The sequence below is a fragment of the Copidosoma floridanum genome, unplaced genomic scaffold (genome assembly GCF_036245765.1).
Source record: "Copidosoma floridanum isolate Cflo_tuat_1 unplaced genomic scaffold, Cflo_Japanese_pri ptg000030l, whole genome shotgun sequence".
NCBI classification, from domain to species: Eukaryota; Metazoa; Arthropoda; class Insecta; order Hymenoptera; family Encyrtidae; genus Copidosoma; species Copidosoma floridanum.
In genome coordinates this window covers 7,382,852-7,400,204 of record NW_028321907.1, presented here as the reverse complement: position 1 = coordinate 7,400,204, position 17,353 = coordinate 7,382,852, and the positions used below count along the sequence as shown (strand labels likewise).

Below are 17,353 nucleotides of genomic sequence, written 5' to 3'. Positions count from 1 at the left end.
CGCTCAAGCGTATACGGTTAGGTAGGGGTCTAAGATAAAGCAATGCGACGACGCACGGTCATTTAACATTGACAAGCCTGCTATGGCTGCGTCTCCCGTCTTACATATATGTGGACGCGTCCCTATGTTGTGACAATTTGGTAACAGACGATTGTGATTGTGTTACCGCTTTTTTTCTTTCCTCTTTGGACTATCTGAGATCTCTGCTGAAGAGTTGAGGACCTCTACATACACAAGTCTCCGTAAAAGTACTTCATCTTATGTATACATGCATTTTTTAGTACTAGGTGTGTGTGTGTGTGTGAGCAAGTGAGATATAGTGTCCTGATGCGAAGTTTCTATACTTATCTTTCCCTATGTATACATTCAAGTTTGACACGCTTTAGTATTAAATATTTAAAACTTTTTTTTCGATGATATAAGACTTTTTTTATGTCACCGCAAACTACGTGAAAAATCTACAAGCTTGTTAGAAAAATAATTTTGCTATAACGGTGTATTAAAAGTCGTAGCAAAACCTCGTGTTTTTTTTTTTATTACCACAAAATGTTAAGGATTGGCAGCGAGGCCACTGCAGCCATCTCAAGTATCGATGTAAACATATTAAGTAATATCAAGCAATACTTTACCTTTGCAAAAATAAGGACAAACATTTTGAAAAATGGTAGGAAAAAAGGAAATTTTCGTGTCAGGGCATCGACTGCGTCGAAATTAATAACTCTGAAAAGTTGTGAAAAATATATTTGTTGTTTGATGATAACATTTTTACATAATCTTCAATATTAATTCATCACTCTTAAAAGACAAAGATATCATAGCTCGCTGATTTTTTAACGAAAAATTCTACAAAAAATTTCCAAAAAAGCTCAACAATCATTACATTTCTGATGTTTATCTCAGAAAACATTTCTAATCACTTTCGTCTTGTTTTTTTTTTTTTTATTAGCACTTAATTGTTGAATGAAAGAACCTACTTAAAGCCACAAACGCTTTAAGTAGATCTTTGGTGAAGATGATACACTTGTACTTGTAACACAATGTGGAGTCATCATCCAACACAAACGACCAAAATATAAGAATTTTCCGATGAAAACTTGACTACAGTGGTATGCTGATTGTACTGAAACTAACATTGTGTTGAAAACCGTACTTCACATTTTCGAATGTAATAATCAAAATAAGATGAATTATTTTTATTCATATGCCTTTTTTAAATTACAATTTAATTAAATTGTGGACATTGATAGGTTTGTTTGCCTGTGTTTATATTAGAATATTTAGATCGATTTTTTTTAAAGTTGAGATTAACCACAAGTCTAGTACTTAAAAGATTTTTCGTTGTCGTAAATATGACAATGCGTTGTTCATGTATCAATTCTATAAAAAATGATTTATGAACTCCATTTCATAATTAAGGTATTTTGTCTACTCCTGAGTTCTTTTAGCTGACGAAAAGAACGTATTTTAGATTAAATGTTCGAATAAAAATTTGTCACAGATTTAGCACTTATGTGTTGCATTCGCAGGTTAGGCAATGCATTGAAAGATTTTTTACAGGTTTCGTATTTGTTTATTGGCTTTTCACCATCATGGTTATAGATATGACTTTTAAATTTGTTATTATAGGCAAATAACGTACTTCAATTATGGAAATTATAGGGTCACTCATCAATATAAATATTATTATGCGTTATTAGATAAATTTTTAAGCAAAAGGTTATTTGCAGAGTTTCATTCACGTAGTTTATCCTCTGTATGGGTACGAATGTGTTTTTTCAAAGTGTGTTTTTGACTAAAAGACTTATTACAATTTTGACATTTAAAGGGTCGCTCGCCAGTATGGAAGTTAACATGCCTTTTTAGAGTAGAAAATCGGTTAAAAGATTTATCGCAGATTTCACATTCATATCGCTTTTCGCCTGTATGAATACGACTATGCCTTTTTAGAAGACTTGATACAACAAAAGATTCGTCGCACATGTTACATTTATATGGCTTTTCGTCTGTGTGGATACGAGCATGTGTTTTTAGATGATTTGATTGAACAAAACATTTGCCGCAGATTTCACATTTATATGGCTTTTCTCCTGTGTGGATGCGGATGTGGATTTTTAGACTATTTAACACATAAAAAGATTTGTCACAGATTTTACATTTATGTGGCTTTTCGCCTGTATGAGTAAGAGTGTGTAGTTGCAACCGACAAAGCTGAGCAAAAGATTTGTCGCAAATTTTACATTTATATGGTTTTTCACTTGTATGGGTATAAGCGTGTACTTTAAGAGAACTCAATTCACCAAAAAATTTGTCGCAAATGTTACATTTATATGGCTTTTCGCCTGTGTGGATACGAGCATGTATTTTTAGTTGACTTGATTGAACAAAACATTTGCCGCAGATTTCACATTTATATGGCTTTTCTCCTATATGGATACGCACGTGGGTTTTTAGATGATTTGACCCACTAAAAGATTTGTCACAGATTTCACATGTATATAACTTTTCGCCTGTATGAGTACGAATGTGTGTTTGCCACCGACTAATATGAGTAAAAGATTTGTCGCAGATTTTACATTTATGTGGCTTTTCGCCTGTATGAATTCTATTATGCTTATTTAAACAATTTAATCGAATAAAAGATATATTGCAGATTTTACATTCATACGGTTTCACGCCGAAGTGAACGTGCATGTGTCTTTTTAAATTATATTTGAAAGAAAAAGACTTTCGACAATGGTCGCATTGAAACGGTCGCTCGTGCTTATAATCTTTCGTTGCAGGTGTCATTGGTGTCATTTTTTGAATTCGCCAGTGGGTGTTGACCAAGACTTTCGTAAACACTGTAATGATAAAGTAATGTGAATGTAGCTGTATAAAGATGCGATATTTGTAAAAATATTTCGGTAAAACGAATTTAAAATTCTTTATAATATTGACTAATTATTGATTAAACGTTCTCTCTAAATAATAAATAGTAATAAGTACACAAATTTTTCAAAATAGTGCATACACACTGTAAAATAGTGAATAAACACTATTTTAGCAGTGAAATAGTCGTATACTTACAACTTATTTGAACTAGTGAATATTCACTATTTCTACCAAGTTAACATTTCACTATTTAAATTAGTTGATTAATTTGTTGTTGGTATCACTTGAAATAATGTGTATAAGTCGTACAATTATCTTTGTTTGGATCAAGATCGCTAATTGGATTATAAATAAATAATTAAAATTAAAATTCACATCGACTGGGTACGAATAAGCAACCCTGATTTTTCACTATTTCGCCAGTGAAAATATTGTTCACTTTCGCAAATAATGAAGTTTTCGCTATTTCAAATTTAGAGAGTTCGTTGTATTTTACTGATAACATTTTTTTGAACAAAATATAATACAAATCAAACGAATCAGGGATCACAAAATTTTTATAGCCTTTGCAAAATTGACATATTTATAAATAGTTATTGGTTAAAAATTAAGTTTATGTGATTATAAAATTACATAGTTTAATAAGACGAAGAACCATAATTCATAAACGTCATCGATTAAGTAAAACTTAGTTTTGGAAGATTAAATTTAAATAACATGCATAATAGTCACTCGAAAAAAAAATCAATTCTATTTTAAAAGTTGTACATAGCAATGACACGTATACTTTCATACCTCTAAGTAATGTCTGACGTGGATTTCACAATAATTTTTAAAATTTCTCCTTAAGAAAATTGAAACTGTTACATCAAATCTACAACAGCAGTGAATTATTTAAATTCTAGCACTCGAAGATATATCCTAATAATAATAGTATGAATTGATTAAACTTACAATTTTGAGGATTACGCAGTTAACATTTAGCTTCAAATTTTCTTCTCCAACAGAAACTTTTAACTCTACTTTTAAATTATACAGATAACCACGTGCACGAGTTTGTAGTCTACAATAGAAGATTAACTTGTGTACACCACAATAGTTTCAACAAAACTCTGTCTAATTTGTATAATAAAAATATTACGAGCACTTTATGCATACGTGGCCACGTAACTACAGTTAGAAACTAAGTAGTTGAAACATCGGCTGAGCCATTCACACCAAATAAAGAATATACATATATATGTGCACCTCGTTAAGAATATTCGGTGCAGTTGATACATTCTCCGTTTAGTGTGAGTGACTGAGCTGACGTTTCAGTTTCACCTCAACTACTTAGTGTATATGTACATATGTATGTATGTATCTATGCCATCCATACATATGAATATAATATATGCATGACACCGACTCGACTAGCCAAATAAAATAAGCTTTCACGTGCACCAATGAACACTTTTGCTAAGTACATTATTAGCCATAGATAGTACTCACCTTGTACAATTTAAAGAATAATATAATTCGCTTAGTCAATAATATTCGATAAATGGAAGCATTGCCCATGTACACTTTGTTTTCTATTTTTATCAAAGCAAAAAGTGTTACCTCTTACAAACTCTATATTTTCAATATATTTCAAAATAAATTCAAAACTAGTTTGAGGGTGACCCGAGTCGGTCAATTTTGATCGTATATAAAATTATACTAACATTTTTTTTGTAGAACTTTAAGAAAAAAAACTCTATTTTTTCACGATGATAACCGTCACCAACACTGTATAGGCTCCGTGCACAAAAAAACACTAGCGCCAACTTGTGGCTGAATTATACGTCCGCGTGGTTACGAGAATACATGGAGTAGCGTGGTTACCTGTAGTCAATAATTCTTTCTAGTAACATCAAAATCATTTCATATAGGCTGGTCATCTCAATTGAAGTCGTCTTTAACTCCTTAACTTATGATTCTATTTTTTTCAGCACGAGATTTTGCTTTGATAAGTTGCAAAAAAAATATTTATCACTTTGTTTCTCGTACGTGTGAGCTATATTTCATGTGTTAGTACTACTAACTATGCGCTGTCTCTCTCTCACACTGAAATAACACATGCAATACAGCTTACACGTACAAGTAACAATTTACAACTTACTAAAGCAAAACCTCATACTGAAAAAAATTTTGTCATAAAGTTAAGAAGTTAGATTATAATTTAGATGATCAGCTCAATGGAGGATATCTTAATATCGATGAAAAAAAATTATTGACTGCAGGCAACTATGCAACTCCATGTATTCTCGTAACCACGTGGACTCCTAATTCAGCCGTTGACGCTGGCGTCTACGTGCCCGGAGCCTATACGTTCGTGTTCAAAGATAACGTTGTTGATCACCAAAATATATAACATTTTTGAATCACATATTTTACTCTGTCATGCAATTCAGATGCTCTGTGTTATGTAAAATGGATGAGAAAAAACCGATAAAAGTGGTTTTTTTCCCACAAAAAATTAAAATCCTCCAACCAAGTGTTGAATATACAATTTTCAGATGTCATTTAAATTAAACTGTTTTGTTGAATAAAGTTAAATTCGCAGTGTCGTTTCAATACTTTAAACGGCGAAAATTGCTTCAAAAAAGCTAAAAACTTTTTTTTATATCATCAAACTTTCATAAACATATTTTTGAGTAAAATTTTAAATACAATAGCTGTAAATTTTATAAAAGTACAACTTTGTATTGTCGGTCTAACACATTGAACAAAAAAATTGTTTACACCGATACATTTTACGAAGACTAGGACAATCCTGAATTTTCAATGTAATATTAAATTTGAAAATTTTAGTTGTTAAAGTCTTTGTAAAATACGTTTATTAGAATAGCTTAAAAATAAAATCGTATAACTTAAATTGCACTGTTTATACATCTGAAATTTCGTAGATTCATCGTAACGCGCACGCAAGACGTATTGTTTAGCATACATTCATCCACTTGTTTGATCTTGCTAAATTTTTATTGAATAAGTATCATTTCACAATGTTTTTTTAACACTCGTAATATTTTAACACACGATACAAAAGATTTGCAAAGAAATTTCACATTTTACCCATAAACCATATGTCAAATAATACAACTTTGGTATTCGTTTACACGAAAACTGTGCTGTCGATTGCTCAAAAATTTTAAAACGAGTCGTCATACAACCTTATAAACGTATTCTACTTACTAGTTTTTCTCACAAAATTATTTTTTTTTTTCAATTTTTTTCTTCGACTCACCTTTTTAAGCCGTAAGTTAACTAGCATCGGTCAACTACACTCGGGTAATCATGCTCTTCCAAGTACGTAGGCCGGCCGAGCTTAAGAATCGTAGCCAACAAACAGAGTGCAAGGCAAACACCATGCTCTCTCTAAATGGCAAAACTACTAGAGGCTCGTAGACAGGTGTGACACTATCCGACTACACCATCCCCGAAAGGAATCACAAGCCATTTTTTTTTTTTTTTTTTTTTTACATCGCGATAGCCTATAGTGCACAATACTACGGATATTTCAAGTAAATAGTTATTCAGATAGTGTTGGGAGTAAGAGTGACAAGCTCGTGCTTTTAAAATTATTCTCTGAATGATTAATTAACCTAGGGTCGTTTTCCATAGGCATGTTGAGATCTACAGTTGTTATATCCCTTAAAAAAAATCTCTCAGCTATACGTACACTCGATATAAAGTGCCATCGCGCAAAATACATCGATTGAAAACTATATGTATGTACATTTTAAACCCTATACGTATATACCTGGGACGCACCGTAATAGGTTTATCCCTTGATCAATTGGCCGATCACTCGTTGTTCGTTTTTTTTTTTTCGATACAACCTGCAAGTATACAGGTGTACGTATACAATGCATAAAAATATTTAACAGGTACAACAACAATACCTTTATACCTAAACGTGGAAAAAAAAAAAAATAAATAAAAAAAAGAGAGGTAGAGATATCTAGCTCCTTACTATGTGTGATATACCTTTATATTACACCGCACTACGCAAAGAAACCTTAAACATAGGCCTTATACACGCTTAACGCAACAATCAGCTTGCAATTATCTCTCGTTTCATGATTGTGTTTAAAATTTTTTTCAGCTCTCTCCCGCCTCCTTTCTCTAATCGCCAATCTCTCTCTTTCCTTTCTTGCCCCTCTTGTCCACAGCAGCGACGGCGCGCTCGTTCAAAGAGTATGTATAATGTGTATACATATAGTTAAAAGAGAGAGAAAGAGAGCACTTGTACACGCTTAATATCTCTTGCATTACGTATGTATAAACATATATGTATGTAGGCACTACCGTGCGCGCCTCCTCCTCCGAGTCCCTCGCCCATTAATTACATATTGTAGGTACAACTTTCGATCGGCAGGAGCAAGTATTATATATACCTACACACTAAAACTACTTGATGCCAATGCTATCATCTCCTCTCTCTTTTCTCTGATGCCCAGTGTAGGCGTTTTTTCTTTCCTATACCTCGCACTGCTACCTACTATACTAACCACTGCTACTTGCTCCTTTATCTCTTTCCCTGGTTGCACCGCGGGCCCCAGATATATCGAAGCCAAGAAGAAGAAGAACAACAGAGTAGGTATAGTCTTTATACACACCGGAGGCTGTATATAATATATATACGTATGTAAGTGCAGAAGCTGTGGCCCTCTCTTTCTCGCTGGACATCAGCAGCAGAGAAACGACGGACACTTCTCCGTGATAATGTATATATACATACATGTCTACACACACCATGGCATACATATCAGACTTGGCTTCTCCCATCCCTTTCCCATACACCATCCAGGTTATAGGGCCCCTTTTCCCCTCGATCGCCGTGTGCGTCTCATCCCTACTCCACGTTTCTCGCTCGCGCTATCTCTCGCTCCCTCTCTCATTCTCGCTCTTCTTTCCCTCCGCTGTAACAGCTCATATATACGATACAGATACCTCTGTATACCCAAGTTTATAAGTATAAGTATATCGGCTACCTGCGTCTCGCGTAATCTAGAGAGAGAGAGAGTACACGGCAACAGGAGAAAGACGGACAGAAGGAGAACAGAGACACGCGCGTTGGCTGCTCGGGGATGAGCACAAAAAAAAGGCCAACAACTCATGACCGGCTCGCGCGTATTGTATACATACACTGGCTATACATATATATGTGTGTGTGTCGATATTTGCATCACCTGTATAGGGTCCTTTTTTGTATATTCTTTCCCGCGTGGACACTCGCGGAATATGCGTGTAAGAAAAGTGGCTCATCCCGAAGCATCGGAGGGCGGGGGGAAGAGGCAGAGGATGAGAGCCGCCTCGGCCGGTCGTGGTATGCGAGCCGATGATGCGGATCGGTTGGAAGGGATGTGTCACTCGGTCTGTCAGTACGAGGCACAAAGGCGGCGATATAATATATATTACGTGCCTCGCTCTCGATTCTCCGAGTCATTCTCCTCGTTTCGTTCCATTTTTGTGCATTTATATACGCGCTTTACATTTTACGATTTTATTACAAAATCGAAGTAGCACGAGGTTTTTCCTTGCGAGCCGATTTTCACTCGCCCCACAAATACCGATCGACGCACCATGGTCCGATCGATCAATCAACTCCGACGCTCGGGTCACCCACTCCACACCTCTTTTTGGGTCGTCCTCGCCGAAAAATCTCCCTTCGCCCCCTGCCCGGTGTTACCGATCCCACCGCAACGAGATCGCGGGAGAAAAGAGATCGGTTCGTGATTCCCAGAGACGAAAAAAAAAGAAAAGAACAAAAGGAAAAAAAAAAAAAAAGACACCGCTGCTCGCGTCTTCTTTCTTCATTCTCTGGCAAACGTGCTGATGTGTGTATAAATGAGCGACCTGTGCGCATGAGAGCCATACATACGTATATATGCACCGGCTCGCGGTATTCGAGGGATGGGGGGGGGAACACGTGTGAGCCGCGAGTCTTGTTCTCCTCTTGCTCGGGGTCCAGCACCTGAGACCCTCGATGATCCCCCTTCCTCCATCTTCCACACACGCGAGGTACATGTGCGCCCGAACGACAGCGGCTCCGATGTAAGTGTGGGTACATCCTCGCGTGCGTGTGCGGCCTCTTGGGCCTCCCCCCTCCCTCTCTGCGCCTTACACCGCTACTCCTCCTCCTCCCTCTTCTTTTCCACCACCTCTTCCTTCCACACACTCGCTCGCTCCCTCTCCGTCTTTCGAGCGGCCTACCTGTGGCTGCTGTTGCCGCGGCCCGCACCGGGCCGGCTCTCTCTCTCTCTCTCTCTCCCGACCGAGAGGAGAAGCCCGCTCACATGTGTATGTGTACCTCGCTCTTCAGTGTAAGATCTGAACCAGCGGAGAACGCACGGTCCATTGTTGTATCATTATCATTGTCGCGAGTATGGTAGCCGCGAAAGCGATTGCCGCGTCGTTCTTTTGCCGATTTTTTGCCTCCCCGTCGGCGCAGCTCCGCGAGTGAGTGTATCTTGTGGTTCCTGGTGATCCCGGAAGGTTCCGAAGTAGTCTCCAAAGGGGAACCGTGGATCGGCTCCTTACCGATCCTGACAGCAGCACGTGGGAGCCGTGTGTATTTATGCAACAACGGCAAGGGAAAACGCACGTCGATATGTAATTGCCCACAGGGACGTGCGTTTTGCGTGCCGATTTCTCGTCTCTCTCTCTCTCTTTCTCTGTCTCCAAGTGAGTGTCAAACCGATCCCCGGCGACGGCGGTTCGTATTGTTTTGCCTGCGACACCGGCGTCAACGCGACAGCTCGTGTGCCATTGTGAGAATAATAACCCAACGCTCGACGATAGGTTGGGATGTAAAAAAAATCGTTCGCATTGTTCGCGGGTGTCTATACGTGCATGCACACCGGCAGTGATTGTAAAACTCGGCTCGTGGGGCCTCGTCAATGTGAGCTCTTCTCCGTCCCACCGGTGCGCACATTAAAAGCCTGGGCAGGACGGCTTATCGCTGGGCGACATCGTCCGCATAGTTTTCCCACAAGCACTGCGACTCCGAGGCGACGACACGAGAGGGAAGCGGGAGATTGTACATCAGAAAAGAAAAAGCCCGGTCCTGCTCGGCCGAGCGCGAAGACGACCGGCAGGGATGGACAGGAGCGATCGGCCGGCTGACCGATCGGCCTGACGCCTAATTAAACCGATTATCAATTGTTCCTGTAAAGAAAAGGCAAAGCAGGAGGAGGAGGTCGAGGTTTTCGGGGGATAAGATCTCCCGCTGCCGGCGAGATACATCTCTCGGGAGGTGGAACAGGACGAACAGAAGTAGGATTGCCCGGAGCGTCGGATGATACATATATTACACCGCCGGCGGGCTCTCACCGCGCGGTATAATAATTACATACGTGTATGTGTATAGCCATATGTGTGTTTCATTATTGTGTCTGTGTGTCTATATGTGCGTGTAATTGTTTACTTGCAAAAGCAAGTGAGAGAAGTACGGTCGCGCGAATCGGCCAGCGGAATTCGGTCGTGCAGGATACTACGACAGCTATAGTAGTCGTGTGGGATAGGGTGGACAACGATAAAAAAAAAAATAAAGTCTAAGGGGGTGTCGAGGCATGCACGACGTCGACACGGGGACACTGCGATCGGCGTGCTCGTACCTGATGGTGTGGCTCCACGGAGCGAAGGAAAATTATTAATTGTTTGTGCTATGAAAATCAGTGTCTCTATTAGTGCGTCGAGCTAGCGCCTTTCGGCTGTGCCTGATTGCCAAAGCTCCTCAAGACGGTGAGTGTTTGTGTGCACCTGTATTATATTTTTATCATGTATGTACCTATCTCTTCATTGGCTGCTCGAGTGATTTTTTTTTTTGTGCGTTTTTCACCGTTACAAAAATGCGGTGCGACTTTTTTATCTGCTAACGTTATCGCGTCTATGTGCGTGCGTATATATAGTATATAACCGTCTGTGGGCTGCGGGCGCTTTAGAGAAGAGAAACGGCCTTGCGCATGGTTCTTATGTACAAATATAGACGCTTGGAGGTATACTACGAATGCAGGGCATAATAGGCTCCAGACGCGTAGGATTGCACTGATAAGGAGAGCGCGCTCATGGTGCACGAGTTGCGATCCCTCGATCCGCACTTTGTTTGGTGCACATCGAAGTATACTTGTACCGGGTCTTCCGAGCCATTGACATGTGCTTTCTGGAGCGATGGGCTTCCCTATAGTAAATTTTGGGACTTGGTTGTGTCAGATTTTTAGTTTTTGATGAGCTGGTTATTTGAATATGTCTGTGTAATAAATACCAATATGTGTATTGGTGTAAAGTCAGGCAAAATTTTTACAATACTTTAATTATTCGTGCCATTATCATTCATGTTGGGTGTACAATTTACTTTAAATGATGTAGTGCTTCACGTTGAAATATGGAGAGACAAAATATCATTTATGTTACCCACCTTTGTATAATGAAGAGTGGAAACAATATGGTTTAATTTGCATTGATAAATTACTCGTGTATTGACATCAACCTATTCTCTACATATAATCTGCATCAATAAAAAACCGAATCGTGCGACGAGATGAGTGTGCGGTTTGCAACTTATATAATCCATTGTACGTCCAGTCAATAAAGCGATACATCTATCTGGCCTATGCGTCGATTTTACGGCGATCAAAAGGCAATCAGTGTCACGATGCGCGTTTAAAAGCATATTTTTTTTTTTTTTTTTTTTTTTTTCGCTATTTTCATTATGACTGAAAAGTCGCGTACAAGATCACGTTAAATTATAGTCAGTGATATCAATTTTTTCTAAATATTTTGCATTTGTCGTTTGCTCATAATGGTTCCGTTAAAACTGGATATAATTATCTCTCCTGCTATCATCGTAATATATTTATCGTATAGTTTTGAAAGCTAATTTTCACACGGATGATTGATAAAATAAGCATCAACGAGCGATTGTGGCTAATAATAAATTCATTCGATACATAATTTGCATAAATCAATGTAATCAATGAAGAGAACTTGAAGTGGGGGGGGGGGAAAGAAGAAAGCTAAAAAATGTTCACTTACACTTTGGGAAAAGAAATAAACTACAGCCGATCCGCTATCGAAGCGCATTAGCACGAAACTAATCATTAAACAAACAACCCGCGCAAATAAAAGCACGCGCCGCGGTAATCACATATACGCTGGTGCAACTTTGTCGAAGACGTTTTATTTCCGAAAAGATTGCAAGTAATACCCAAGAATTACCCGTCGATCGAACATCATTGATCGGCAATAAATTATACGAATCGCTGATTTATCAAAGCTCCCCGCAACGAGGCGAAAGATAAGCGATTATATTAAAACGCCACGTAAATTATTACACACTGTGCCCGCAAATCCAAGTAAATAATACACCGCGGTGTTAACAGGCACGAAGCTCGTAGCCAATTTTCAGAGCAGTGGACTATTTCATTTTAACAGTATCCACCCGATGGGTCTCGTGACGCGTGTTCCCATGCATGTAACGGAGAGAAAGAGAGAGATCCAGAATGTCTCGACACACGTAAGAATTAATAAATTTCCCGATGCCGCGGCTGCACCAATTTCCGATCGAAAAGATATACCATACGTACCTTTACGGAACGCGACCCTTTGTCTCTCCGCGAGTCTCACGCGGGCCGGCCTCTCTCGGAAACTTGCGAAAAACCCCCCCGTTCTTTTTTCCCTCCCCGAGATCGCACGTAGGTGTACACACACACACACACACACCGACATGTATAAATTTGCGTCCCGATAGAGAGCCGAGGTGAGGAAATAATTTATTAGGATACATATATATAAATATATGTATATACATTTCAATGCGCCCGGCAAGAACCCGGGGACGACGACGATAACATCACGGCGCGCCGGGCCCGGCCTGACAGGCAATGCTAACAATGCGGGTCCTCTCTCGCCCCCCTATATATTTATACACACCTCTCCTTCTGTCTATACATATAGACACAAGTCGCATGTACCGGGTTGCACGGCTCTACCGATATTTCGCGGGAAAAGTGAAAACGTACACAATATACATCTGTATATACCCCCCTTTCCTCCTCTCTTTTCCTGTCTCGATGTTTTGTGTCGTGTGTGCAGTCACGCTCGTCGTGAATGTACAAGTATACATGTACACACGTACAGAGCCGGCTCGGCAGGAATATCGATTTCGCCCTGAAAAATCGGCCAGAGATCGGTATGGAAATCCCGTGCTCCGTACCTCGCGCCTGGGGAGGCGCTCCGAAGATCCTAATTTATCGTCAGCGACGAGGTGAAATCTTTTTCCCGATATACCCTCGCGGGGCCTGACGTTTTTGCGTAACCCACTGTATCTTTTTTTGTTTTTTTGTTTTTCGAGATTCATATCGAAAAACGAAATACACTTGTTTCGGGAATCTCGTGTAATCGTGGGAGATGTGTTGCGGAAGAGTAAGTGCACATTCTCTTCCGTGAAAGGGACGTTTTGTTTTTTTACGTTTTCCGTCGAGTTGTTTTACAACAGACGCGGTTCGCGATGCGTGGACGGCTCGAAAGGCCACTCTCGCGTCGAGGAGAGCCTAGATTTTGTTTGAGCAATTTATTATACGTTGATGGTAACGCAAGACCCGAGACAATGGCGTCGACACGTTTTTACGCGGAACCCTGACCACGCCGTCAATTAGTAAGAAATACGCCATTCGCGACATCAGAGAGGCGAGACGGAGGCTTTGTTATCGGCAGATTTTTTCATCTCCGTCTCTTCGCTGCGCAGTCTCTTCGATTAGGAATTGTTCTCGCCGCTGTGTCGTGTGTATACTTTACAAAACAAAACGACTACGGCGACGATTGTTCCGCGCGAATCTCATCGACGCTCCAACAGGCGAAAAAACCTTTCATCCCAGCTCTTCAATGGGTCTGTTTGTGGAAAAATTTCATCATCCCTCTCATCGCCTCTTGTACGCGCCAAGATAACTTCCAGATCAAACAAATTGTCTATTGTGCGCACAATGGCACCGAAACCTCCATCATCTCTCTACGAATCGGCGCAATTGAAAGAACGAACCCGTTGTCAAAGACAAACGCAAATCCATAAGCGCAGGTGTCAATATTGTTTTTGCTTTTTTGTTCTACAAACGCGTTAATGGAAAGCTTAAGTATACTTGATACACGTACAAAAAAAAAAAAAAAAAAAAAAAAAAAACTGGGACGCAGGGAGATGAACAAGGCTATTTCGCAGCCAACATCCAGTACGCGCGTGTCAGTCGTTTTTTGTCTTCGGTCCGCGTCATACAGGCGTCATTCAAAGGAAACCGGGGGTCCGATTCTATTATCCGCGCATCATTTGCGTAAACGCGTGTAGGTATGCATATAACATATACATCATCGTGTAGGTGATGGGGAATAACGTTTCCACTCGTTCCTCGCTCGTGCGTATGTGTACATATATATATATACGTTGATTTTACCTGCGGAAGATCTCCCCGCGAGTAATTTCCTCTGCTTCTCGTCTTTTTTTTTTCCCCCCCTCGGATGCCTTTCTAAATCGTTTAATTGACACACGGGAGTCAGGTATGCACGGACTTGGTGCGTCACTGTGCTTATATCCACTGACGAGGCTGTATGCTGGCACGGCAGAGAGAAAAGGAGGGGTCAATGGGGCCTATTATGTGCGCGGAGGCTCATTTGTTAAGTTTGAGTGTTTGGGCATGAACCGAAGGTCTACTATTACCCTCTTGTATATATATATATATATATATATATATATATATATATAGATGAAGATGAGAAGAAGCTACAGGGAGAGAAGAATGACACGCACCTCTGGTTGTCGAGAGTCTGCAGGTAGTTGTTCTCGATCGTCTAAGGTAATGTCGTGACTAGAGGTTTTTTTTCTGATATTTTAGGCCACTGCTTGTATACTTACCCATAATATGCAGACACGTTACTTAATCAATCAAAATTAGTCACCATCTGGCATTAGTGAGTTATTGAAATAAATCAAAAGTCAGGTATGTTGTGCTTACTGTCGCGTCTCGAGGCACTTTATTTTTGGAAACAGTTTGATAATTGTCCAGTGGTTAACTATAAGAAAGTAGTGGTTGCCTTGGACATCGCATGCGGATATCTATACTTGTATTTTTTTTTTTTTTTTTTTTTTTTTTTTTTGCAAAAGGCGTTCTAATGTTGGAGAAGGGAGAAGAGAAAGACACAAGACACTCAGACCCCAATGCTCGTCGTTTCTGTTAATATAGCTTACAACAGTTGTCAGTGTGCAAATGTACGCTTGGTTTGATCGACACTATCGTAATCGAATGAAGCCCAGCTCTGCCTTTTTATTCTATTCGATTTGTTGTAATTAGTTTGATTCCTATAATATATAGGCAGAGGGGCTCTAATTGCGCTTTGGATTTGCCTTGACGTCAGAGAGTTTTAGAAAGCCGATCGTCCACCGTACGAGCATGATTTTATTTACGAGTGAAATGCGCTGTTGCTCGAAGTTTTTATTTTCCTCATTCTAAATAAAGATATTAACTCTCTTTCTCGAAAGAGACTGATCTTGGGAAATTGGAAAAAAAGCGTTTTGCACGTATGACAAGTTTTATCGCGGAAACGAATCAAATGACGTTTATGCTGTTTGTACGACCGAGCAAGCACGTATGCTGCTGAAACGTTTCGTTTCTTTGTTTTTTTCTGACATTATTTTTCACGAATGTCAAAAAAAAGAGACAAGTCCAATTGATACGAGCATAATTTGCTATCGCGGGCCTCTTTATTGCACTTTACATGTATCTATATGTGTAATGCGTAAATATATATGTTTTACGCAACTAGCTTTAAATTTGACATGCAGCTGAGAGTCCTTACGATATATCTTTACAAAGATTGAAAACCATTCGAGCGACGGAATCATTTTCTCGGTTGAATTTCACATTGCTTTCGCGGAAAGAGCAATAATTTTACTTTTACAGCTCGTTGAATTAAAAGCCCAATACACCTGATGTCCTAATTACAAATCGAAAAAACGCTGTGTAAAGTTGTCCAAAAATCACATCAACAGCCTCCCATATACTCGGATTCCGCTCGACTTCTTGACAAAGCCCCACACGGTCGGGCAACCTGGCAGCTTCCTAGATACGTCACTGCAATCTGACTATATGCATATATTGCCTATTATGGTACTAGTAAGTAAGACCACAACTCATAAACGGCCCTTGTATTGACGCGCGTAAGAACAGAGGAGAGCATAATATGATGACGATGATATAGAGCTTTGAGAGCTTAGGCAGGTGGGGCATCCTATATTGGTGTGTTCTTTGAAGACGACGCGCGTACTGGTGTACATGTACATCCGTCTAATCTCTTGTGTGTGTGTGTATGTGTTCAAGCATGCAGTCGACTCGACCGCACGTTTGTAATATTCTGTTATGCTGCTCTTCTTCTCCTCTTCCTTCTTTTTCACTCACTTCTCTCCTCTTCTTAATATTCCCATGGACGTTTAACGACCTCCTCATATGATTTATACCCGCCACCGTTCCGTGAAAGAAAACATTCGTTTCTCTTCCCGCGGGCGCCCGCAATGTGTGTTTATATATCTATCCGTGTATTAGCCGTTCCATTGCATTTTCCGAATGTGTATATCATACATTATAAGCTGCTTTGTACAAAATACACCTTGCACGTAAATGTGCTTAGGCGTGAAAATTCTTTTTTTTTTTTTTTCCCCCACAACATTGGTCACCCCTTGGACTTGCGCCCTCCACCTCTGTGTATATATAAAACCAGCTCCTCGAAATCGCGTACGGAAAATCTTAAGCAAATAGATTTCAGTGCAATAAATAATTTTTAATCAGATCATCTTGCGAGTCCCGGGCAGTTTATAAAACTTTCACCGCTCCGACCTCCCCCCTTTGTGCAAAGCGTTTGTTCGTTTAATTTCGCGAGCTTGCGTATGTTTATGAATTATTCCGAGTATTCAATACCCATAACTAGAGGTGAGGTACCTTTCCTCCGTGACACATACTTACGCGTAATATATATGTATAGATAAATAAATATATATATCACAACCTGCTGCTACAACGTGTACAACTAATATATACGAGCTTGCATTGTACACGCGTATAATATAAACCGATCTCAACTCCTCGATGTCGTAACCACGGAAAATTCAGCTTTTTTTCCCATTCTTCGGTGGTGCACTGCAGTGCCACGACGACATTCCGTTTCGCAAACTAATAAAACAGGTGGCTCGTATTATACGGTGTATGTGCGAACGCTGGACGCACTCTCACACACACGCGGTAGCGCACAATAGGTCCGGCGTAATGTGTAACACAAAGGACCGGTGCAGCACAATGAGACGTGCCCGATCGTGGACCACAATCCGTCTTCCCGCGTCCCGAGGACCATAATAATATATACCCTTGCTGCACATAAGTACGACACAAAAGAGCATGGTATACTTAGGCCCCAGCAGTTTGCC

The 17,353-nt window shown here is 39.9% G+C and overlaps 1 protein-coding gene across 3 annotated transcripts; it reads right to left on the bottom strand.

Moving 5' to 3' along the window:
- Positions 1-888: 888 nt before the first annotated feature.
- Positions 889-4,641, bottom strand: LOC111644018 (uncharacterized). 3 transcript variants are annotated; one of them, XM_089596520.1, is made up of 3 exons: positions 3,826-4,103; positions 3,667-3,745; positions 889-2,840 (listed from the first exon to the last, which is right to left on the bottom strand). In XM_089596520.1, exon 3 carries the CDS (start codon positions 2,794-2,796, stop codon positions 1,732-1,734), a length of 1,065 nt encoding a protein of 354 aa, XP_089452646.1. In that variant the 5' UTR covers positions 2,797-2,840; positions 3,667-3,745; positions 3,826-4,103; the 3' UTR covers positions 889-1,731. The 3 variants fall into 3 exon arrangements, with proteins under 3 accessions (XP_089452646.1, XP_089452645.1, XP_089452644.1); XM_089596519.1 differs by lacking the exons at positions 3,667-3,745; positions 3,826-4,103 and adding an exon at positions 4,578-4,641; XM_089596518.1 differs by lacking the exon at positions 3,667-3,745.
- Positions 4,642-17,353: the final 12,712 nt, after the last annotated feature.

Bases quoted from the DNA above. Each gene is read 5' to 3' on its own strand.
- LOC111644018 (XM_089596519.1), bottom strand. From the start codon at position 2,796: ATGACACCAATGACACCTGCAACGAAAGATTATAAGCACGAGCGACCG.